Raw genomic sequence first — 26300 nt, 5'->3', positions numbered from 1 at the left:
ACTTAGCATGGCTAAATTTTGATTTCTACATTGCATGGGCCACCTGTTTAGGAGTTTTTATTTAGTTGTCTATAATCAATTGTTAACCTCTATCAATGAGACTTGTTTTAGAATTGGTCACAGTGGTGCATTATGCAGAGAACGTCATTTTTTTGTAATTCTCCTCTGCATCAGGGAATCCAAAAAATTTTTTCCATGTCATTTTCTTTACCTATTTTGGAAAGTCATTTGCAGGTTCTGGGGGAGGAATTTGTTTTCTCTTCAACTTTACTCTGTATGTGAGATTGTTGAACTGATATTTTATGAGAATTAAACAGGATTTTGTTAGTGATTTCTTTATATAACACCAGTTCTTGCTATACAATTAGCCAGGTGTAGAACGAATTTTATAACCTTCTAGAATAAATCCCAAGTTTAAAGAGTGGTAGGTACAGTATACAACATACCCTCTTTATTCAGATTTTTAGAGTTTAATTTTGGGACTTTCCCAATTGTGGTGACTGGCAGGATTACGTCCTGTCCTTTCCAGTACCTAAATTACATTTTAATAGTTTTAGACAATGGATTATGCACTAAAACAAAGGTAGGAATTACCCTCCTTAAAATCCAAGAGATGAACAACTTTAGCTAACATTGGACCAATTTTCTGGAGATGTTGCGTGGATGGAAGTAATCCATAGGGTAATTTCACACTTGTCCTTTCTGAATTACCACGTTTACAGGGAAATTCTCTACAAAAGGTGGAATTTCTATAAAAAAAAAAGGAATCAATTACATACAATGCCTCAGGAATTGTTTGACCAGATTTTAACAGGTCTTTGGGCTTCAAGGACACAGGATTGTGTTCCAAATAGATGAAAATCTGGGTGTGTTTAAAACCCAAAACTGTAGCTGTTTGTACCAGTATCTATTCCTACATACATGGTAGGTCTCAGACCAGAGCGGTGGGTGAATTTTGTGACCCCTACTTGAATGGGTAGCAAATTACTCCCAAAACCTGAAAATTTTGAGCTTTCCCAAATAGATTATGAAAGAAAACCCTTTCCTAACCAGGCAGAAATTTGGGTCACTTCTGTATAACTGTTTATACATTTTCTTATTTATTAAAGAATTTTTAGGAAGGAGAGAAAAAAACTTCTGAATTACTTCTTGTCAAAATACAAAAACTGCAGTTTACACGTTGTTTTTACTCTGAACAAATTTGTCCTTGAACAGACTGCAAGAAGAAGGGTTGGCTGGGAGATGAGGTTGGTCAAGGGTGAAGCAGGGGAGGGGTTATGGAAAAGAGGAGTGATGGACAGTTGTGGGGGGAGAGGCAAGTTTATATGAGAGAATTCAGTTATTTCTTTTACTTTTTGGATACACTTTCTCCTCTCTGGTTGGGGAGGTAAAATTCCTCCTTCCTTGACAGACATTTTTTAAACTTTTATGTCTGGCTTATCAAATGGACTTAAAACCATTTTTGTTTCTATAGGAAGAAGGTTTTACTTTTAATTGTAAAACCCTGTCTTCCCAATCCACTTGTGCTTTAAAGTGGGTAAAGAAACTTGTCCCCACAACAATGCTGTCTCTAGAACCTTTAAAGACATAAAAGGGGTGAGAGACTTTGAACTCCTGAAAACACAACATTAAATCACAAACAAATTTAATTGAAAACTTGATTGTATTAAAATTTTGCGTGACAATGTACATTTCCTTTTCTGGAGTGGTGTATTAGGAGTCAAGGATTTTGCAGTGGCATTGAAAACAAAGGAACTCATTAAACATTCTTCAGCTCCACAGTCTAATAGTGCTTATAGGCTATTACCTTGGATTGTTAAATTAAATAATTCTTTTTTTCTGTTACCAAGTTATTTTCTTTAACTTTTTGTGTACCACTATTCCCTCATAGGCATTTCTTTTGTGGAACCCGAGGTGAGAGTCAGAATTAGTTTGGTTGGGCAGAATTGTGTTTTATCCTGGATGGAAGTAAAGGAGGGGGAGAAGGAGGAAAAAAAGAGGGGTAGAGCAGGAAAAAGGCCAGGTCCTGTGTTTTCCACAACAGAAATCTTTTTGTTCAGTTTGCTTATTTTAGTTAGTGCTTATTCTTTTCCCAGCTATTGGGAAGCGATTGGTGTATTTTACAGTGGAGTTGAGCAGTCTCCTTCCCTTTATTCTGTTGGTTAGTTTACTTAGATGGTTTCACACAGCTCTCTAGCCTGCTTCAGGATTTCATGTGTTGAGTTTGTCGTAGGGTTTTACCCATCCAAGCAGAGGACTCTGTATTGGAGAATTTAATCCCCTGATAAAAAGCACCTAAAAATAACACTGCTCACCCTGAGGATGTTTGTCCTGCAGAAAATAGGCTTGCCTTAATTTCTTATATACTTAGAAATATTTTGTCCTTCCTATTTAATATTATAAGTAAGGCTAAGATTTTGCCGCGGTTATTTTTAGTAAAAGTTACGGACAGATCACAGGCAATAAACAAAAATTCATGGACGCCCATGAGCTGTCCGTGAGTTTTACTAAAAATAGCTGTGACAGAATGGGGGATCCAGCACCCACTACTGCTGCCGCTCAGGGCGGTTGGGAGCAGCAGGGACCCTGTTGCCCACGGAGGCCAGAGCTCCAGGATTGGTGGCTGGGAGCTGCAGGGCCCTAGCCGCCACTTGGAACTTCGGGGTCCCCCCTCCGTTGGCGCCATTTGGGAGTTCTGGGGGCTACCCCCCGCAGCTGGGAGCTCCCTGTGGCAGCTGGGAACTAGGAGTCCCGTGGCTGGGAGTTTCAGGGCTGGGAGCTGTGGGGGCCCCTGCAGCTGAGAGCTCTAGGGCCTCCTGGCTGACAGCTTCAGCCCTGTGGCCCTGAGTCTGAAGCAGAAAATGTTATGGAGTTCTCTGGAAGTCATGGATTTCATGACTTCTGTGACATAATCATAGCCTTAATTATAAGCCATTTGTCGAGCTGTTAAGGAGTTTTTGAAGATACAGTATTCTCTCCTGCAAGCAAGCAACATTATTTTAAAACTCTGCTGACACTCTGTTAAAGATGTCATCCGTTCTGTAACCTCCCAGGTTACAATTTTAGGAGGATGTAAAGGGTGAAATAAATTCAAATTTTTGCTGAACTTTAACAATGTTATCTTGTTCTTGCAGCACTGTACTTTTAAAAGTAACTTCCTTCTTAAATTTCTTAGCTGTCCTCTTAGTCTCACTTGAGTATGCAAAGTATTCTGCAATTTCTTTTTAGTACCAGTTAATTTTTTCCCTTGCTTCTACTCTTTTAATTATTGCATTTTCTTTACTGATTAATTTAATCTCGGCACTCTGTTTTCTATTTCCAATTGCAGTTACGCTAATTGATGTTTATCTCTTTCCTTTATTAAGCTTAAATAGTTTGATTCCTTGACTGCGATGTTTTGTAGCAACTCATCATGTTCCTGAATTGCAGTTTGATACTCCAATTCTTTTCCAGATAAAATACTTTTTTCTCTCACTTTTAAACATGTTCTTTTTAGATTCCAAGTTAATATACTTTTTTTTTAAACTAGGCCCTTCTGTACCTATTTGAGAATATTTCTCATAGAATTCATTTCTCTATCTCTTGCTTGTGACATCCTTTATAAGTCTGTTTGCAATGTACCCACATTTCCTCAGAACCTGCAATGTTTTTCCCAACAAACCATTCAACTCTGGACACAGATTGTATCTGATCTTTACTTCAAATTAATAAAACAGGTATTTCCAGACAATATTGTTAAAACAGAAATTAGATGTTTCTCTTTCTTACACAACCTGTACTTTTCCAAATATGCATACAGTAGTTCCTTTCAATTAAATCTCCTGCTGCAAACTTCCTTTTATGCTTGAGCCATACCTCAAAAGAATGTATATTTCTTGGAATGATCTCATACATCCAAGCTAGAATCTCCATCTTTTTTTCTAAAAAATCCTTATTCACTCCATCATCCCTTATGATAGTTAATTCTTGGGGGACTGCTTCATTGGAACTAAAGCTCCTGGAATTATCTAAAGGCGTGGCACCTGGGGGCAATGGGAAAAGTTCCATTACCAACATTGTTCTTTCAAGGGATCTTTTTGGAAAACATTTTAACTCACAAGTACTAAGAGACCCTAAACAACCAAACAGGAGATAACCAGGGCCAGAATTAAAATGCAAAAATAAAAACCAGAGATCGTGGAAGGAAAAACTAGAATATAAATTAAAACACAATTAAAACAAGGTAATCAGATAACATGTCTGAAACAAAAATAAAATCCTGTAACACTGAGTGAAACAAATGGTTTTGCATGCTTTGAACTAATTTTTATTTTCTTACTTTTCACATTCAATTATGAAACCATTCAGTTTGCCAAGCAATCCAATTGCCAGTTTGTATTAACTGTTTGAGATCTGAGACATTTAATGTTGTATTAATTTCAAGGATTAAAAAAGTTAAAGGTGACAAACTTTCACTGTTCAATATTAAAACAATGATACAAAGATCTTTTTTACAGAGACCATGGTTTACTTAATTTCTTGGCAAATAGCCAAAATCACTTACTTTACAGTTGAAAGTTTATTGATTAAACATAAGAAAACAGGAAATTAAAACAAGCATGTATATTGAAATTGAGTGATTGTTTTGATTGATTATACAAAACACTTTGAAGTCTCTCTCCCTTTGGAAGCAAAGTATCAGTCTGATTTTTTTGGAACAACCTTTTTTGATTAAAAGGAAAGGTTTAATTTTACTGAAAGGTTTCAGAGTAGCAGCCGTGTTAGTCTGTATCCGCAAAAAGAAGAACAGGAGGACTTGTGGCACCTTAGAGACTAACAAATTATGCTCTAATAAATTTGTTAGTCTCTAAGGTGCCACAAGTCCTCCTGTTCTTCTTTTAATTTTACTGTCAGTTCTGATGTGCAGAGGGTGTTCATTTCTCCTGCCCTAACAGACAGTGTACTCCTGGTGGAATTCTGCACCAAAAAATTAAAAATTCTGTACACACTATTTTAAAATTCTGCATATTTTATTTGTCAAAATAACGCAATATAATCACTCTGGTTTCAATTATTTCAGTAATTTATTTAAACTACAGTACAATGGATGGAGAATGGGAGCACTGGAGGAAACTTCCAAACCCCGTTACCCAATAGTATTGTAGCTAGGTTGGACTGTTTATTTCTAGTTATTACTCAACAAATATATGCAGCCATATGCTCAGTGTTACATCATAGGCAGCTGAAGAGCAAGTGAGGACTGAGGAATCAAACTCACAATTTATATTGGCTACTGATCATCTCCAGAAAGGTCAGTACCAAACAGTTCATGGAGCACAGTTTGATAGGAAATTTTTTCAGTCCAAAAATGTAGACCAGTTCTAATCACTAAAGCACCATAAGCATTTCTAAGGCCATACTGTCCTTTATACCACTCTGGCAATGTGAAGGAGCCTTAAAAATTTTACATCTGTTTTATACTTCTGGGGGAATTCACAGAGACAATGGGAACAATTCACTAAGCAGGCAGGCTGCTACATTCTGCTCTGCCTGAGGGGACGGAGCCTGAACCATGCCTACCTCCTCAGAAACACCCCGAAGTCTTGCCCCTCCATGCGGAACTTGCCGCAATAGTGAGCGAGAAGAACAGTGTGTGTCCCTCACACACACAACTGCCGAGCCCCTTCACTCCCTTGGCGGTGATTTATATCTCTACTGGCTGCTCCGGGCGCCCAAATCAACCTGCCTATACTGCTGGGGAGGGGCATGTGACAGGTCTTGCGGCTTCCCCATCAGAAGTCATTTTTCTGCAGGGAAGCAAAGCAATCTGGGGGACATGAATTCTGTGCACACGCAGTGATGCAGAATTCCCCCAGGAGTAACAGTGGCAAGGTGGAGGAGAGAGAGGATAGAAAAGGTGGGGGAGATACAGCTTTTGTTAATATCTTCGGAACACTGCATGGCTGGTCACTTATGAATGGCTGCTTTGGCTGGCAGGTCTATCAAAGCACCTGTTGCTTGGACCCTGGTTCACAATCTGGATGTTGTCTGGTTGAGTTCTCCTTAAACAGGATAGGGTTGTGGTCATGTCATCTCGCTGTGCCGATGCAGTGCAGTTGGTTTTAGGATTTGATGAAAAGCTGAGAGAGTGAGTTATAGAACAGGAGGAAGGAAGGGGGAACAGAAAGCAATCCAAAAGAAAGGGAGGCAGAACAGTATCTTGCATGCCTTTACGGTGCTGGCAATTAGCTATTCCCACTGATGGGCCGAAGTCTGGATGTCGGAATAATATAATGATTTTCTCAAGTGAAAAACAAAGTTCCTTGAACAAGAGGCCTTCCTCTCAGGAAGACAGTCTTTCCATTTGCTCTTCTTCTGTCTTGGGGCCAGGGAAGGTGAGATGAGCTGGAATGCGTTGGGAGGGAGAGCACTTTAAAGTCTCTTTAAAAGCCCCCCAAAAGGAATAAGTGGGTGGCATAGTTTATCCCCTCATTTTTATTTTTATTTTTACAAATTAGGCCTAACATCCACCCCACATTTTCTGTGTTTTACCAAGCAAGATTTTAACAGTTCTTGAACCATATTAGCATGCCCTTTTTGTTTGGACTAATTTAATTTTTTTGTCTGTTTTATTGCACTTATTTATAGCATTTATTATGGAAAACAACTCAACCTATTTTTTATGGTTAATTTTCAAGAAGGCAAAAAGTGAAGTTATTGTGACATTTTACAAACTTGCACATACTTTTTACATTTGAGCTTACAAAACGAGGGTAAATTTTAAGGTCCAGTCATCACAACAGGCCTCTCCTTGGCAGAGGCTGCCTAAAGTTTACTTGTGTCTGAGGCTAGAAAGTCCCTTCCCTAAACAGAAACTCAACCAAGAGAGTTGATATCCACCACTTCTTCCTCTGGCTTAGATGCACTATTGAGACTTCTCCACACAACTCCATGTGGTCCAGCAGCATGACTTGAATTCAGTCCCAGAACCTGTTTTCTCACCAATGGTGATCCAGTTTGCTGTGAATAATTTACCTGCCTGGTTTTTTGGCTTACAGATGCACATTTCAGATGACTCAGAGCTTTTTCTCTTGCTTGGGTCTGGGACTGAGAACTGGATTTGGCTGACCTTGAAAATATGCTCTCCTATAATTTTGGCTGTCTCTCCCTGTCCTTAATATCAGATATATTTGTCATTTCAGTCCTGCTCTCTTGCATTTTCTGCTGTCCTGTAGCTCCTTTCTTCCTAACTGGAATCATAGCATTCAGGACTTAGGAACTTATTCTTCCTTAAAGCCAGGCAAGTCAGCACTATCTTTCAGTAAGAATTCTCACCTGAATTGCCAGGGTTTCCACTCCTCCTCTCTGCAGAGACTTCTTTACCAAGCGTCTGTTAGTTTGGTCAGTTCCCCAGTTTCCTTTCCACCGTTTTATTCTCAGCCTGATCCAGACAGCTGTTTTATTGTATATCTGCTGTTAACTTCCCAAATGCAGGGTCACATTTAACCTTGTTTTAAGTGATGGTGTATTTGCTTATAACAGGGCTGAACGTGACCCACATACTCTATCTTCTTTTCAACTGAGGTGATGGATTTCTGCAACAAGTCCACTCTAACAGGAATGGTTTTCCTTTCAGGGAGTAGAAACAATGAAGAAGGAAATAGGGCAGACGGGTCCTTACAGACGTCCTGAGCGACTTAGGAAAAGAACGGAATTTGCTGGAGAGAAGATCGAAGAGAGAATATTTGAAGCTAATGAGTATGTATTGAATAAAAAGAGACTGTTGCCATATGTGATCTGCTGAACATTATCTGATGAATGTTTCCAAACTTGGGGCACAGATTGGGAGGTGGAGTCTAGAGGTGAGGTCAGGCTGCAGGGATAAGGGATGGTTTGAGGGAGTGATCTTCTCTGAGTAGAAGCTGGGCAGGGATAGAAGCTCAGTGGCACTCCATTTCTATGGGTAAGAGGGGTGGTGCAGTTATTGTGATTGGTAGATTCTCCCTAATCAAGATTGCAGCCAGCTTCTGTTGGAAAGCCATATTTTATTCCTCCTATAACTTTGGTTTGACCTGAAGATTGGCAAGGTTATTCTGAAGGCAAAATACAATATTTCTGCAAAGTTGAAAGAAAATGCATCAGATGTTTGAGTTACTGTGCATTAACAAATATCAGAGGGGTAGCCGTGTTAGTCTGAATCTGTAAAAAGCAACAGAGGGTCCTGTGGCACCTTTAAGACTAACAGAAGTATTGGGAGCATAAGCTTTCGTGGGTAAGAACCTCACTTTTTCAGATGCAAGTAATGCATCTGGAGATCTCCATTACTTGCATCTGAAGAAGTGAGGTTCTTACCCACGAAAGCTTATGCTCCCAATACTTCTGTTAGTCTTAAAGGTGCCACAGGACCCTCTGTTGCTTTGTGCATTAACAAAGAATATATTGTTCTGACTTGAAATTTTGATATGGGTATTCTAGTATTTTTGTCTTCCTCACCTCAGACATTTGAGCAGGTCTCTATGATATTTCCTGGATGTCTCACTGTCAACATTAGCTTAATGGGATCAAATCTGAACTCCTGACCTTTCCTTCCAACCCCTCTCCGCTCCACCCATTCACTCAGGCTCACACAATGTGTGTCCCAGGTGTCAGCTGCAGTCTGCACAGTGAATGGTCATCACTATCTTTCTCCCTGTCTCCAGTCTCATTAAGAGTTCGGCTGTTGATTCATGAAATACTTGCCTTTTGCTCTTCCCTAGGGAGGCGATGGGTGTGGTGCTGCACAAGGATTCCAAATGGTATCAGCAGTGGAAAGATTTCAAAGACAACAATGTGGTCTTCAATAGTAAGTGTTCCCAAAGCTTAAGGGACAGAACTTAATTTCCAGTTATCTTTGCTCTCTTACCATCTGTGCAACTAGTCTCAACATAATACAAATCCTGGCCACTTTTGTCATTGCTGTTATTGTGAGGCGGTGTGAGATGGAAAGTAGGTGTAGCTGCTGACACTGCAGTTATTCCAGGCTGCTCCATTTGTGTTGGGACACCCCCGCAGTCTTTAACAGAAAGATATTTTTCCACTGCTCCCAGTTCTTGAAATCGGAATTCCCCACTGTGTATTTCCATCTTGTAGATGGCTGTGACTGACAGCCGTAAGAATACTGAACTCTGAACATGGTCTTTCTAATCAGATGCATTCTGGCACTGAGGAGCAGCCAGAGCACTGTATGCAACCTGAGAGTGGCATGAAGCCTGTAACTCATGTAATCTGATAGTGGGCAGACTGTGGGCTTCTTTCTGACACACAGCGTATGCCACAGAGTCTTGCCTGCAGCAAGCCAAGTTCTTTTTTTGAATTGGTCCCATCTGTGGGATTGTGGGCGTTTCATCTCTCTTTTGGACTGTTTGTAATCCCAGTTTCCCATCAGCACCATTAGCTGACCATGTTGCATCCTGTGCTTATTGGGTAATACATGATAATAGTCTGGCTTGTTAGTAAGGCTGAAAGGAGTAAAGAGAGCATGCTGAAGACATATTTCAATAATCAGAAATAACTGGTTCAAAGAAGGCTGCCTGGTTTCCAGCTTGCCCCTGTGTTTTCCAAGATAAATCACAAAATCCTTTAACCTTTCCATTGCTCTGACTGTTAAGAATTTTTTCCTAATATTTAGCCTGAATATTTCCTTATCTTTTTGCTCACTTGCTCCTTGTCCCACTCTCTTGTGAGACAGGATTCTCTTGAAAATATTCATTGGTCGCCCTGACAATCCCCAGAATAATCTCTGCTAGACAATACATTTAGCTCCTTCAGATTCCCCTCATGTTACACAGATTGTGCAGTGATTGAAGATGAATTGCTTCTTTAGAATCGTAGAGTTAGAAGCGACTGCAAGGGTGTCTAACCCCCACCAAGATGCAGGATTGTTGTTCTTTTCTCTAGTTTTTCTGTCCTTCCTGAACTGTGGGACCCAGAGCCGCGCACAGTATTGCGGTGGGGTTGTGCCCAGGCTATGTAGAGCAAAGCTAGTTGTTGCTCCCTTTATATACTGTGTATGTGAAGATATCAGATAGTAAAACTAGTTTTTATAAGGAGTAAGATTCAGAGCTTAAGCCAACCATTGACTAATATGCTTTGGGAAGAAACCTCCACTGTGGGCAGGCTTTCCCAGAACTACCTAATGCAGCTTCTTCTGGAACTAGCTGCTGTCAGCGATAGAATACTGGACTAGATGGGATATGTGGTATGGCAATTTTAATCTGTTTTTGCAATGGGATTACACTATCAATTCCCTACTTTTTTAACACCCGCTTCTATATCTATCTTGGAGACTCTGCTTTGCAGGATCTCATCTCCTTCCTTCCACTAATGCCCCAAAAATAATTCTGATCTCTGGTTTCCTAAGAACAGCTACAAAGAGCTGTAGCAGAGGGGTGGATATTGCCCCTTCATCCCAGGAGATTTATTTCTGTCTTAGGCCTTATCTTTGTCCTCGAGGTTTGGGAGTGCATTGCTGCTTAGAACCTTGTTGTCCTTGCTCTAAAGTAGAACCTCAGAGTTATGAACACCTCCGGAATGGAGGATATTCGTAACTCTGAAATGTTCGTAACGCTGAACAAAACATTACGGTGGTTCTTTCAAAAGTTTACAACTGCACATTGACTTAATACAGCTTTGAAAAAAAATTCTTACTGTGCAGAAAAAAAATGCTGCTTTCCTTTTCTTTTTTAGTAGTTTACATTTAACACAGCACTGTACTGTTTGCTTTTTTATTTTTTCCTCTTTCTCTTTTGATCTCTGCTGTTGCCTGATTGTGCATTTCCAGTTCCAAATGAGGTGTGTGGTTGACTGGTCAGTTCGTAACTCTGGTGTTTGTAACTCTGAGGTTCTACTGTACTTTCCCAGACCTAAATCAGCAAGGTTTTCTCTTGGACCAGGAACCTGCTGAAAGGTATTAGCCTAATGTTAGTATCCTGCACTGCCACTGACGTGGTTTTGGATTATGTTCCTGGACACTGGCTTTCTGGGTGCAAGTGGTGTGCTGTGGGGAGGGATGGAAGGCCTTGCACCAATGCTGTAACCTGCTGGGATGATTCAGGAGCACTATTTGCTGAGTTGGCAGATACTTTATTTCTCCTAGGCCAGAAGAATGTCAGCTGTATGATCTTTGGGCTCTGACGCTCATGCAGAGGAGAAACCAATCTGTAAAAGCTATGGAAAAAGATTAATGGTTAAGATAATTTATCCCTAATTGTGGGAAAGCAATGACAGAAAAAACTCTTGTCACTGAAGTATTGAAATATATTACAGCATACGACCGGAAAGGACTTCATAGGTAAAGTCCAAACCCCTCAGTCAGACCTGTCCAGTCTTGAACTAGAACATGCTAATTCCAATTTAAGATGCACAAGAGTGAAATGGCAAGGCAATGATGCTGATCTCCCCTCTTCTTTCAGGGTTTTTTGAAATGAAGATGAAGTATGATGAAAGTGATAACGCCTTCATTCGGGCATCTAGAGCTGTTACAGACAAAGTCACCGGTTTAATAGGTAACATTTCATCTTTGTTGAGAAGAGTCTCTCGAGGGTTACGTGACACATAGCTGAGACTCAGGATTAACAATGGGGGAGTATTAGTGCTGCTGCCCTCCGGGTATTACTAGCCTTTGGGAAGGAATTTGGGGCTTCCTGACATTTTGCATATATGTGTCTTGTGGAATGTTGTAGCAACCAGCCACTGGCTCAGGAGTGGGCAGTAATGACAAATGGGGATAAAATTAAAACCCCAAACACAATGTTTAGCTCTGTCCTGGCAGAATTGACTTATGTGATAGATATGTGAAGGCTGTGTGTCTCCCTTACCTTTTGGCAACACTTGTGCCAACAAAGGCTCATTAAATTGAATTGCCTTGTCAGGTGGGCTGTTCTCGAAGACAGAAATGTCAGAGGTTTTGACAGAGATTCTCAAAGTGGACCCAGCTTTTGACAAGGATCAGTTTCTAAACCAATGTGAGAAAGACATAATCCCCAATATTCTGGAGGTGAGTTAGAGGGGCAGGGACATGATGCACTTATTTCTATCCTTAAAGTCTCACAGAAGGCTTCCAACTCAGACTGTTTGATTTTGCTAAAGATAAAAATCAGTGCTGGGTGACTGGCTTTTTGCCTCTCGAACTCAGGGTTCCAGCCCAGCTTAACGAACTGGAAGAAATGACTTAGTGTAAGGAGTGATGAATCTCAGGTCAGGAGAACAACCCCACCCAGTCTAGCAGGTTTTAGGCCCTGACCAGACTGGAAAACAAACTGCCTCTCTCTCTGAGTGACGAATGCTAAGAGCTCCAGAGGGACCTAACATAGTTAGATGAATGGGTAGTATTGTATGCAGTGTTGTTGTAGCTGTGTTGGTCCCAGGTTATTAGAGACAAGGTGGGTGAAATAATACCTTTTACTGGACCAACTTCTGTTGGTGAACGAAACAAGCTTTCGATCTTACACAGAGCTCTTCTGCAAGTCTGGATCTGAACTGGACCAGACCTGAAGAAGAGCTCTGTGTGAGCTCTAAAACTTGTCTTTCACCAACAGAAGTTTATCCAATAAAAGATATTACCTCGTTCTGGGTAGTACGACAGACAATATATAGTGTTGACAAGCGGGGTGGCAAAATGAATTACCGGCTTGAAATGACTTTGTAAGGAGAAGTTGAAAAGATTGGGATTGTTTAGAGAAGGAAAATGAGAATGGTATATAAACCCATGGATGTTAGACTAAATAAGAATGCTATTCTTTATTTCTTATGATGTAAGAACAGGGAGATGTGCAATTATAGTGCAAGAGGTGTAGTTAAAATTGATAAAAGGAAATACTCCTTAACACATTTCACAGTTTGTCTGGAGCTCGCGGCCATAAGAGCTCATTGAGCCAGTTGCTTAGGATGATCAAAAAAGAATTTGATGTTTATGGGTAAGCAGGACATCCACAGTGAGGAGGTGGTATATTTTGAAAGCAGGTGTGTGGTCACATCTGTGTGTAATAACTGATCAGTTGAGTGTCTCTCAAACTGGTTAAACACATAGCTGTATCTGTAGTGTAGACAGAGCCTAAAACTAAGGAATATAGGAATTGTGACACAGGATTGGACCACCTTTTATCCTGCTTCTAACAGTGGCCGATGCTAAATGCTACAAGGAAGGTGCAGAAACCCTTAGATGGACACTTATAGAATAGACTGCCCATGGGGAAGGGTCTTTTTAACTCTAGGCAGTAAGTTCACTTATGACTTGAAGCTTGAAGATTTATTATATCTATTGCATTGAAAGTTATCCTGCCTAATGACACTCTGGATGTTCTCTATCTATCTATCCCCATATACTCCTTCTATCTATCTATCTATGTCCAGTTCTCTCTTGAATCCAGCTAATTTCTTGGTTTCAATAATATCTTATAGGAGTAGGTGCCACAAGTTAATTATGCAATATTTTTTTTTAAAAATCCTTTCATTATTTGGAAATGTATTATTGCCTTTCAGTTTAACTGAATGTGCTACTGTTGACCTTTTGCCATGTTGAAAATTGACCATTTGTTCCTGCTGTTTGCACCTGCTTCTGTGTTCCTGCTAAAATACATCTCCCCAAACTTGAAAATTGCTGGAAGGTATTAACAGTTTGGTGCATGTTACCTACTTAAGCCTAAGATCTGTGATTATCTCAAGCAGTATGTATTGATAGGTACTTCTGTACTGCTCATCACCTTAATGTCTGAAATTTCATCTCACTCCACGTTGAGGCAGGTTAGGAGAAAGGTGTCATGGCATAATATAGAATTTAAAGAAGGTCACTTTTCAAGAGCTGATAGTTTGACAGATGTTTTAAAAGTTCCCATGTTTGTATTGCTTATTTATTACTTCCTTTTTAGGCAATGACATCTGGAGACCTGGATGTCCTCAAAGATTGGTGCTATGAAGCAGTAAGTATAAAGATTAATATTGAGTCTCTAAAGGCTGGGATTCCCCTCTAGTGTTAATTTTGGGCCTGAAATGTCCCAAGATTAGGTTCAGCATGGCCGCCCTAACCTTGGCCAAACAGTCACCATCCCCATTATGATACTGCTGTGTGCCTTGTCCTTCCTTTCCCCAGCCCCTCCCTCATGTTTGTCCCCTTTGTTTGGTCTTCTGAGAAATATCTACCTTGATCATGTGTGCTATAAAATAGTAAATAGATGTTTTCCCAGCTGTCTAGTATGATAGAATTTCAGCATTGAGTCCACTTCTCTAAACACAAATGTATGTAAACTGTATCTGATCTGTAACTTCAGCAATAGCTCCATCATCACATTTTTTTAAATTTGTGGAAGCAACCTTTGTCTGGAGATTCATTTATTCTTGTCCTTTAAATGCTGTCTGTTTCTGCTGCCTGTCCTGCTCCAGAATAATTGAGCTGTTGACAATGCACAGAAAATTGTATCCTTTTTCTTAAAAAGGAAATTTAATTGCTCATCATTTTTAATGTTTTAAAGTTGCATCAATTTCCACCACAAGAGGGCTGGAAATTCACATAAACCAGATAAGCTTGTGCAGGGAATCTTCTGCATTTTGAACTGGGCAGATCCTTTTCATAGGGCTTCAGTCTCTTGATTGTTTGTGTCTTTATTCAGAATAAAACTATCAATACCTTGGTATAACAGAGTGGGATGTTTAAAGCCTTCTGCAAGCATTTCAGCACTGATTTTAAGTACTTTAGTTTACTCTGTAGGACAGCCCTCTTGAAAAGTTTGTAGAGGAGGCAGCAGGCTTACCCCCATGCCTGAAATACTGAGAGGCAAGCGTTTCCTACGTGTTTTATTTTAAACTTAAAAATAAAACTAGCCAAGTTGAGTCAGCTGCAAAACCAGCTGAGGAAATGAATAGTGTGTCCCATTGATGGGAGAATCTAGCACATCGGTGGGGGAGGTCTCAAATGCAATTGTGCAAATCGCTATTTGTAGCAAACCAGCACCATGTGCTAATTTATAGAGAACTAGGGAAATAGCCATTCCCAGGGATGGTCTCAAACTCTCATGAGGTATAACAGGAAGAGAACAAATTACCCCCTCTAAAACTTTTCTGACTCTGCCTTATTTGTTGTGCTAATGATTCATCCTTCGTGAAAGTCCAGTATAATAAATGTAGTGCAGACTTCTGTGTGTATAAAAACTCTGATAAACAACTGGCCAATGTTCAAATCAGGTTTGAGAATAATTAAATAGCACCCACTAGCTCTCAGGGTGCAGTTCTTGGTTCAGTAAGGTTTCCCTGTCTAATCTCCCTTCAGAACCCTCTGCTTTGACTCCTTTTAGTCTAACCTCCTTACCAGTAAGCTTCTGCAGGTTATTTGCACTTTTAGGATTTGTGATGAAGATTAGAAGCTTTTCAAGGCACAGACTGTGCCTTCCTTTTTGTTTGACCTACACCTAGTATATTGCTGGAAGCAAATAGCAAGTCAGCATCCAGGACAACAGTTTTTGATGCATAAATAATAATGAAGCATGTGCGTCCAAAAAGGAGCCAGGAAAAACTGGGCTAATCTCCAAGTTCTGTGTACTGGGGAAATGGCTAGAAAGTTCACTTGCTTCCCAGACTGTTTCCATGTTTGCTGTCAGATCAGAACTGTAAATACTTTGGCTAGCAGGTGCTCTCAATGCATATGTTCTATGTCATTAATTTTATGTCCAGCTGCATGACAGAGGGAGTCCCAGACAGGGCTGGATTGAGGACTCCCCACCTCCCAGAGCATTTAATGAAACCACCTGATATTTGCATTAATATGGTAATCAGCATATTTTCAAAGAACCAAGATTGTTCATTTTGGTTTGTTTCTTTTGAAATGTTCACTGTAAAGAATCTTCCCTCTTCCTTTCCTTTGTCACGGATTTCCTAGGATCTGAAAAGTTCAAACATGTAACCAAAGTTTATATTGCTTTATTTAGACTTACAGTCAGCTTGCTCATCCAATCCAACAAGCCAAAGCAATGGGTCATCTCTTCAACTCCAGAATTCTTGACATTGACAACGTTGATGTAAGTTTCCCATTTTCTGTTCCTCCTCGGAGGTGGGTCAAATCCTGAGCTCCGGCTCAGACTTGCCTTCTCACATGGGCAAATTCCTATTAATATTGGTATTATGGCAGTATGTAGAGGCTCCATCTGAAATCAGTGCTCCACTGTGCTAGGTGCTGTACATACACATTAGCAAGAAACTGTTCCTACCTGAAGAGTTTATGATCTAAATTGACGTAACAGACAAAAAGGAAGAGAATCAGTACCACACCACTGTACCTCTCATGAACTTCATTAGTAGTTTGCATATGAAAGACCTCAGAATGTGGCCCGGTATCATTGCTTTATAGTTTATTAAATTGCCTAGAAGAGACTCCATTCCTCATGCTCCCTTTTTTACAATTCTGTTGGATTTGGGGATGGTTTAAGGCTGCTGGATTATGCTAGGTTTTACACCACTGCTGTCTTATTGTCCTTGGGGTTTCCATTTCTCTCAGAAAATGCTGTATGCAGTAAAATTGCTGCAGCTTTATTTACAGCTAAAATATAGCTATATGATGCATGGGTATTTGTGATTCCCTGGGTGTATGTAGAGGGGGTTTTCTGCTTCTCTTCAGCAAGTATTTCACACATGGTGGTGTGACTCACCCCTTCCACAGCTGCTCTAGGATTTGCCATTAATCTTGCTAACATCAAGATGCAGAACCATGGAGAAATACAGCAACCAACAGAGGCTGTGGGAGAGGATCATTGAGTTTGCTTCTTAGCAGCAGTATCCTGCTCTGTTAGCAGTTCCACTGTGTGAAACATCCCAGAGGGAGCTCTGTTCTGACACTTGCCATTTTTCTGCTTAACCACTGGCCCAGTGAGACAGAATTGCAAGAATATTTTCCTATTGTGATCAAAACCTGGTTACAGACTGCAGGAGTGCTTGTTCCATTCCTGAAAAGGCACCTTGGTATAAATCTATACCCCGGCAATTTAGAAAGACTAAAGATAAAGGCAAATATCACTGACCCAGTGCATGTGTGCAGATGGCTATGTTGGTGCTCATTGTGAATGATCATTCTTGGTGAACATTTCAGTGGATCAGGTTCATGCAGTACAGGAAAACCTGCCTGAGAGAAATTACTGTAATTCCCAGAGACTTTTGTTGGGGAGGGAGGTTTATGGTTGTGAGTGAAGCCGTTTTCTTACTAGATGTAGTATCAGATATGGAATCAGTGGTTAAATATATTTATGGATTGACCTCTCCAGGGTGCAGGCCCAGATAACCAGCACCAAGAGTCCTAAAAGAGCTGACTGAGGAGATCTGTTGCCCGCTGATGTTAATTTTTAATAAATCTTGGGATACTGGGGAACTTCCAGAAGACTGGAAGAGTGCTAATGCTGTGGCAATATTCAAAAGGACAAGCAGGATGACTCAAGTAACCTTAGGCTGGTTAGCCTGACATCAATCCCAGACAAAATAGAGAAACTGATACGGGATTCAGTGAATCAAGAATTAAAGGATAGCAGTATAATTCGTACTAGTCAACATGGTTTTATGGAAAATAGGTCTTATAATCTCTTCAGAGAATGAAATCGGAAGTTTTTTTGATAGCTGTGTAGATGTAATATACTTACTTTTTAAAGGATTTGTACGCACAATATTCTGATTAAAAAATACTAGTATACCATATTAAAATAAAACACCCCTCACTTTCTTCTCACCACCAGTGGCTGGAATCAGAGCTCTGTGGTTTTCACTACACAATTCCTCACAATTCCTTTTCTGTTACTGAGATTTTTCTCTGTATGTAGTTGTATAGTTAGTACCCTACTTAGTTGCTCTGGGTGATGCCCTCACCAAGGTTCAGACACTGACTATCTTCGGGGGCGGAGAAAGAAAGGAGGCGATCCCCATTAATGATCCCCCAAACAATGTGCTTGCTCTATTTGGGTGAGGGTCACACCAAGGAGCGGTGTTCAGTTTGTAAATTGTTCACTAAAAGGTGGCTAGAGGCCTTCGAGCTGAAGCAGCACCTCCTCGAGCAGCCGTGAGGCCTGGTTCGGCTCCACGGCCCGCATCGGATTGGAGGTCGCCCTCTCGCTCAGTGACTGATGCAGTCTGCATTCCAGGACTGGCATCTCTCTGAAGAGATGGAGAAGTTGTTTGACTCCTCAAGTGCGCTGGTGGAAGAGGTCTCATAAGGCCAATCAGGACCTCTCCCGGTCTCATGGAGATTCTTACTCTTTGTCTAAAAGTAGTATGGACTGACACTGTGCTATTGCTGACACACAGGATGGAGGAGGTCCTTCAAGCTGCTCCCCGGTACAGTCAGAGTTCCTGCACAAGAATACTTGCAAACTACTGGATAGCTTCTAGCCATCTGCCCCAGGGAGGGTAGGCCTCTGTATTAACGATGCGCTCCTAGAGCTTGCAAAGGTTCTTTGGAGTACTCTGGCTTCAGTGCTGCCTGATGCAAAGTGTTCAGAGAAACGCTATTTTGTACGTGTGCAGGGTTTTGAAGGTTTCTATTCTCTCCCTGTCCCTGATTCCCTGGTTGTGACTGCCGGGAATGATAGGCCCTGTAAGTCTGCATCCAAAGCCAGGGAGTCCAAGAGGGTGGATTTAATGCATTGGAAAATCTATACTTTCTCTTCCCTGCATATGTGTATTGTGAACCAGCAGGCATTGCTGTCCAAGTACAAGGTTATTAATTTGACAGCTATGTCTAAATTTGTAGTTATTTCAGTTACCTGAAACCTCCAGGGAGGAATTTTGAGCATTGATAGTCAAGGCCTGTTTGGTGGCCAAGACATCCTTGCAATCGGCTGAGATACGCTGACCAGAGTTTGAGAGCGCTTCTGCCTTCAGACTGTTTTCAGGCAGTTCGTCCTCTGTGTGGAGCTGCACTCTGAGCCTGCAGCTTGAATGTGCCTGGGGCTGTTGGATCACATGGCTGCTTGCATGCAGCTGGCCTAATTTGCCAGGTTCGATCTTTGCCTCTCCAAATGTGGCTGAGGACAATTTCTCGTCCAACCCAGCACTCCGTGGACAGATTGATCCTGTGCCCTCCACTGATCCCTGGACTCCTTACATTGCTCTGGACTATCCATCACTGTATGCCAGGGCATTCTCTTTGCTCAGTCACCGCTCACCAGGACCATTGTCACCGACTCCTCGCTAGGCTGGGGAGTGCATTTGTGGTCACAGAGTCCAGGGTCTATGGTCAGAACAGGTATATCAACATTCTGCAGCTTTGAGCCATTTACAACGCATATTGCCTTTTGATATCGAATCAGTGGATCACATTATTATGGACAATACCACTGTGACGTATTATGTGAACAGACAAGGAGGAACACACTTGAAAGTGCTGTGTCAGGTAACAATCCGACCTGGCAGTTTTGCATCAGCGAGAACATTACTACTGTGGCTGATCACTTACCTGCAGCCTGGAATCAATTCACAGATCACCTCAGTAGCAATTTCTCCTTGACTCACAAGTGGTCTCTGAAGTCCAGTGTCCTTCAGTCCATCTTTACAATTTGGAGCATTCCTATGATAAATCTGTTCGCTACGAGAGACAAGAAGAAATGTCTCTTTTGCTTTCAGCGGGGCTTTAGTCCGGGCTCTCTGGCCAATGCCCTTCATCTAAGTTGGGAATCTGCAATCTTGTATGCTTTCCCTCTGATTCCAATCATCCTGCAGGTAATCATCAAACTCAAGTTGGACCATGCCAAGGTCATCCTCATTGCTCCAGTGTGGCCGAAGCAGCGTTGGTTTTCTGACCTGGCATTATCAATTCAGCATCCCATGTCTCTCCCACTTCATCTCCACCTACTGACTCAGCACCACAGTCAGATCTTGTATCCTGCACTCAGCTCTCTACATCTCACTGCATGGCTGCTCCATGGTTAAATGAGGAGGAGGAAAAATACTCTGAGGCTGTTCAACAGGTGTTACTTAATAGTAGGAAACATCTACTAGATTGGCCTGTTTGGCCAAATGGAAACGTTTTTTGGTGTGGTCGTCTGCTGATAGGGTTCATCCGAGGTTGACAGGGAGGCAGGACATCTTGGAGTACTTGTTGCATCTTCAGACTTCAGCTCTTGCACTCAGTTCATTGAGAGGCCACTTGACTGCAATTTTGGTATTTCATCTGCCCATTCAGGGGAGACTGATATTTTCAAATCCATGACAACAAGATTCTTGAATGGAATCCTTCATCGCCACCTGCCGGTAAAAGAACAAGTTCCTTTGTTGGACCTCAGTACAGTCTTAATGGCTCTGACGGGACCTCAGTTTGTGTCTTTTGCATCATTATCTTTTCATCTTCTGTGTCAAAAACTGCATTCCTGATGGCCCTAACATCTGCAAGGAATGTATGAGAGTTGCTGGTTTAGATGGCAGAGCCTCCTTATACGCGATTCTCTAAAGACAAGGTGACCTTGAGGTTGCTCCTGAAGCTTTTATCTAAAGTGGTGTTAGTTTCATATGAACCAGGCAGTGTATCTACCTGTGTTCTATCCTAAGCCGCATTCAGCCCTGGAGGACCAGCAGCTTCATTTGCTGGATGTCAGGTGCTGTCTGTCTTTTTCCTGGACCGGACTAAACCCTTTTGTGATTAGCCTCGTCTGTTCGTGTCGTTTGCAGACCGGATGAAGGGACAAGCAGTCTCTTCGCAGATGATCTCCTGGTAGATAGCTTCCTGCATCAAGACTGCATATGAAATAGCACAAGCTATGCTCCCTCAAAGGTATTTTAAATGACCTTTCAGTACTGGATATTTGCAGGGCTGCCACTTGGTCATCTGCACATCTGTTTACCAACCATTATGCAATTACCGTGGCATCCAGAGCAGATGCGAACTTTGGAGGAGCAGTCCTTGGTTAAGTTAGACATGGGGTTCTCAAACTGGGAATCATGACCCCTTGGGGTCGCAAGGCGGTTACCTGGTGGTCCTGAACTATCACCTCTGTGGGGCTGACAGCTCCCAGCCACCATTAAATTACCCTCCCCCTATTTTTAATGTATAAGCGGGGGGTCACACTCGGAGGCTTACTCTGCGAAAAAGGTCACCGCTACAGAACGTTTGAAAACCACTGAAGTAGACTCCGGGTCCCGCTTCCTGCAGGTGCTGCTTGTGAGTCAGCTGCATCTCCTCGAAGAGGAAGAAATGGTCCCTTACTGTAACTGGTTCTTCGAGATGTGATGCAGGCGCGTGTTCATAACCCACCCTCTGCCCACTCTGCATTGGAGTCTGTGCTCCTGGCATTGGGTGCGAAGAAACTGAGGGATGTTGCGCTGGTGCTGCCTCATATAGTCAGGAGAGGGGCTACAGCCATGAGGCGCAAGCGCCACCACCTTATGGGTAGTACTAGGCAATATTGTCCAGCTCCTGTACACTGGGTGTGCACACACCCCAGTGGAATACATGCCTGCATCAGATCTCGAAGGACCACAGTTACAGTCAGTAACCATTTCTTATCTATGTATACGGCATTATGAGAACAGTGCTGGAATATTGCGTCCAGTTTTAGTGTCCATGTTCGTAAAGGATGTTAAAAATTGGAGAGGGTACAGGAAAAAAAAACAAATGATTTGAGGACTGGCGAACATACCTTATTGGGAAAACTTAGACCTCAATTTGTTTAGGGTTACCGTATCTCATAAATAAAAAAAGAGGACCCTCCACGGGCCATGGCCCCGCCCTTTCCCCCACCCCTAGCCCCGCCCCAACTCCGCCCCTTCCCCCACCCTAACTCCGCCCCCTCCTCCCTCCCACTCCCAGCCAGGGGGAAAGGGCTGCCCCAGTGCTACCAGCATCACGGTTTCCCGGGCAGCCCCCAGACCCTGCGCCCCCGGCCGGCGCTTCCCCAGCGCAGCTGGAGCCCGGGAGGGGAAGCGCCCAGCCGGGGGCGCAGGGTCTGGAGGCTGCCCAGCAAACCGTGAAGCCGGTAGCGCTCGGGCTTTGGGCAGCCCCTGTGCCCCCAGCCGGGCACTTCCCCTCCGGGGCTCCGGCGGCTCTGCGTAACTTACACTGTATAAGTTACACAGAGCCGAAGAGGAGCAGAGCCCCCGCAGCGGGAGGCTCTGCTCCTCTTAGGCTCTGTTTAAGAGCCGGGCTGCCCCAGCGCTACCGGCTTCGGGCAGCCCCCGTGCCTCCGGACCCTGCGCCGCCAGAGCCCGGGAGGGGAAGTGCCCGGCTGGGGGCGCAGGGTCCGGAGGCAAGGGGGCTGTCCAAAGCCGGTAGGTCTCGGGCAGCCCGGTTCTTAAACAGAGCCTCCAGCGGCTGGGGCTCTGTGTAACTGACCCTGTGTCAGTTACACAGAGCCCAGGAGGCTGGAGGCTTTTCTCCTCTTTGGCTCTGTGTAACTGACACTGGGTCAGTTACACAGAGCCCCGGCGGCTGGAGGCTCCAGCCGCCACCGCTCTGTTTAAGAGCCGGGCTGCCCAAGCGCTACCGGCTTCGGGCAGCCCCCATGCCTCCAGACCCTGCGCCCCCAGCCGGGCACTTCCCGTCCCGGGCTCCGGCGACGCAGGGTCTCCAGGCACGGGGCTGCCCGAAGCCGGTAGCTCTCGGGCAGCCCGGCTCTTAAACAGAGCCTCCAGCGGCTGGGGCTCTGTGTAACTGACACTGTGTCAGTTACACACAGCCCCGGCGGCTCCAGCCCTCGCGGCTCTATTTAAGAGCCGGGCTGCCTGAACGCTACCGGCTTCGGGCAGCCCCGTGCCTCCAGACCCTGCGCCGCCGGAGCCCGGGAGGGGAAGTGCCCGGCTGGGGGCGCAGGGTCTGGAGGCACGGGGCTGCCCGAAGCCGGTAGCGTTCAGGCAGCCCGGCTCTCAAACAGAGCCGCCATTTTTCCAGACATGTTCGGCTTTTTGGCAATTCCCCCCGGACGGGGGTTTGACTGCCGAAAAGCCGGACATGTCCGGGAAAAAGAGGACGTATGGTAACCCTAAATTTGTTTAGCGTACCAAAAAGAAGATTGAGAAGTGACTTGATTACAGTGTACAGTAACTCCTCACTTAACGTTGTAGTTATGTTCCTGAAAAATGAGACTTTAAGCAAAGCAATGTTAAGCTAATCCAATTTCCCCATAAGATTTAATGTAAATGAGGGGGTTAGGTTCCAGGGAAATTTTTTTCACCAGACAAAAGGAAGTAAGTGTGTGTGTGTGTGTGTGTAATATATATATATACACACCTTACTGTGTACGTACACACGCAGTATAAGTTTTAAACAAACAATTTAATACTGGTACACAGCGATGATGATTGTGAAGCTGGGTTGAGGTGGTGAAGTCAGAGGGTGGGATATTTCGCAGGGAATGCCTTACTGCTAAATGATGAACTAGCATTTGGCTGAGTCCTCAAGGGTTAACTGGTTGTTAATGTAACGTCACTCTACAAGGCATGGAGGGAGGGGAGAGAGCATAGCAGACAGAGACACACACCGTGTGTCTGAGAGCGAGAGATGCACATTTCCCCTTTAAGTAGCTGACCCCAGTCTTAAGTACACTGCCTTGTTAATTAGATCAGCTTGCTGAGACTGCAGCTGCTGCCTGGAAGCTCCCTCCATCCTGAACCCTGTTGTGTGTACCCCTTGCTCTATGGAAATGGCATAAGCGGAGTGCAGGAGCTGGAGGGAAGGGGACACCCTGACATTAGCCCCCACTTCCCCCCTCTCCCCGTACAGCAAGCAGGAGTCTCTGGGAGCATCTCCAAGGCAGAGGGCAGGAGCAGCACATGGCAGTGGGGGAGGGACAGCTCAATGCTGGCAATTGCTAGCCTGCTGGGCAGCTGCAGCACAGGGAACTAAGGGGAGCGGGGAGCTGATAGGCTGCCAGTCCACCCTGATTACAAGCCCCCACCAGCTAGCTCCAGCGGGCTGCTCTTCCTGCAAGCAGTGGACAAAGCAGGCGGCTGCCAAACGACGTTAGAAGGGAACATTATACAACTTTAAACGAGCATGTTCTCTAATTGATCAGCAATGAAACAACGTTAACTGGGACGACTTTAAGTGAGGAGTTACTGTATAAGTACCTGCATGGGGAGGAAATATTGGCTACTAAAGGGCTCTTTAATGTAACAGAGAAAAGCAGAACATGGACCAATGTCTGGGAGCTGAAACCAGACAAATTCACATTAGAAATTGGGTACAAATGTTTAACTCTGAGGATGATTAACCATTGGAACAAACTACCAAAGAAATGATGGCTTTTCCATCGCCTGAGGTCTTCAAATAAGAATGCCTTTCTGGAAGTTAAACGTTGGTCAGATACAAGTTATTGGGCTCAGTACTGGAGGAGCTGGGTGAAATTCTTCTGTTGCCCTAGCTACTGCTCCTCAGTGAGGTGGATTGTGCACGTCGCTAGGGAGAACCCCGTCTGTTGCTAGAGGACGCGTCTACTCTACAAGTTCTGTAGTCATGTAGCTGTGGCTCGGCTGCTGTAATACTTGTAACTCTCCGGCTGTCCACACTACAAGACAACTTAAGCTACAGAGACCCAGTAGCAGGTAACTGACCGTGCAGTATATTTGACAGGGCAAAGCCATTTGAAAAGACCAAAATTTGAAAAGCCATTTTGAGACTGTCTACACTAGGGGCAAGGGCAACCTACCCATGTTGCTTAGGGTGCAAATTTTTTCACAGCTCTGAGCAACGTAGTTAGGTTGATCTAACTTTTAAGTGTAAACCAGGCCTCAGCCAATATACAGGACTGGTAATAACTGCAGTTCTTTTCAGTTCAGTTTGAGATGTGAAGTTAGAAATACCACAGATGTATCCAAAACTCCTCAGGCAAGTCAGTTTCCCTAGCAACAGAGGCCAGCTGGTGGAAGGAACTTGGTAGTTTCCTCCTGTTTCTTGAACCACTGAACTGCTGCGCAGTTTGTGATGGCCAATAACCTCTTGAGAGGACTATGATGGGAGCGGCACAGGGAGCTAAGGTTTGAGGCTCCTGGGCTTTGAGCTGTGTGGCATTCTAGGACTGGAATAGCAGGGGAGCAGTTGAAGTTCATTGGCAGAGCTGCATGTGGGAAACTATCGTCCCTCATAATACCTCAATGTTACACGAACTGCCAGTGCCCCACATTCCTTTTCAAAACAGGAAGAAACGGAGCTCGTGGTGTTCCTTTTTCTAGTACTCATAATGCCATTGGTTGTAACCTAGCAGTGGGAAACTGATGCCATAGTACTACATGGCAGATTGTACTTTGAAAGAATGTTCGGGTTCCTCTAACTTGATTTCAAATGAGCATATTTTTCTGTGAACCAAACATCATCATCATCACTCCCATAACTGCATTGGTCGGTGGGGCAATTCTTATAAAAGAACTGTACCCCTCCCTCTCCTTCCAAGGACCATATTGCCATAGTAATCTGAGGGCCTCCTGGGATACCAGACTGTCTCCTTCCCTTACACCAACTCCTCTGAAATAATAGGAAACCTTTCCTGCCCTTTCTGTAACATGAAGAATTAAATGAGAGTGCCAACCAAGCAGGAGTCTGCCCATTACAGCTGCAATTCCCTTGATTATCTCCAGCAATAAACAATGCATTCTAATCAAATGAACTTTATTGAAGTAATAAACACTATCACTTTATTCTAAACATCTCACTTAATTTAGGAACGTCCAGTCTAAAGTCTGTGTCCAAGAGACATGACTTCATGGTGTGCTGAATAATAACTCCTGGGAGGAAAGTTGAGATTTTTTTTCTCCCCCTTCTGTTATGGAGATATACCTGTCTCATAGAACTGGAAGGGACCCTGAAGGGTCATCGTGTCCAGCCCCCTGCCTTCACTAGCAGGACCAAGTACTGATTTTTGCCCCAGATCCCTAAGTGGCCCCCTCAAGGATTGAACTCACAACCCTGGGTTTAGCAGGCCAATGCTCAAACCACTGAGCTATCCCTAAATAGAACAATGTCACGGTAGCAGGGCTGGAGTTCTGGCTGAAGAGGCACTTTATGTGTCTGTTTTCAGCCATTCACAACTTTCTTGAAATATTACCCTGGGGTCGTCTTTGTTTGTTCTTAGCCCAAAGGTGAATAGGCAAGGGGATATTTAATAAAATTCTTCTGCGACCTTTGAACTGAAAGGTATTGTCAGACATTCTTTTGATACTTTTTTACTCTTCGAAAACAGACTATTTTGTTGGAAAAGTTCTATGTTGGCATGTACAGACAGTGTTTTAAATCAGAATGGCATCTTTGCTATGGTTGGGAAAGAACATTTAGAATGAAAATAGCAAACTGCAGCATGTCACTTCCAAAACAGGATTGTGTGTGCAAAATGATTCTCCAG

General features: G+C 43.3%; 1 protein-coding gene across 1 annotated transcript in view; it reads left to right on the top strand.

Annotated features, from left to right (window-relative positions):
• The window catches only part of TIMM44 (translocase of inner mitochondrial membrane 44), a 61796-nt gene that overhangs the window by 21997 nt on the left and 13499 nt on the right, over positions 1–26300 (top strand). Inside the window, exons 6-11 of the mRNA XM_005283775.4 lie at positions 7616–7737; positions 8736–8821; positions 11430–11522; positions 11889–12013; positions 13884–13934; positions 15933–16022. Coding sequence (XP_005283832.2) covers positions 7616–7737; positions 8736–8821; positions 11430–11522; positions 11889–12013; positions 13884–13934; positions 15933–16022 — 567 coding nt within the window. The remainder of the gene's footprint in view (positions 1–7615; positions 7738–8735; positions 8822–11429; positions 11523–11888; positions 12014–13883; positions 13935–15932; positions 16023–26300) is intronic.

Source organism: Chrysemys picta, chromosome 25 (genome assembly GCF_011386835.1).
Source record: "Chrysemys picta bellii isolate R12L10 chromosome 25, ASM1138683v2, whole genome shotgun sequence".
Classification (NCBI taxonomy): domain Eukaryota; kingdom Metazoa; phylum Chordata; order Testudines; family Emydidae; genus Chrysemys; species Chrysemys picta.
Note: the sequence above shows the minus strand (reverse complement) of the source record. Positions and strands in the feature narration are given on the sequence as shown.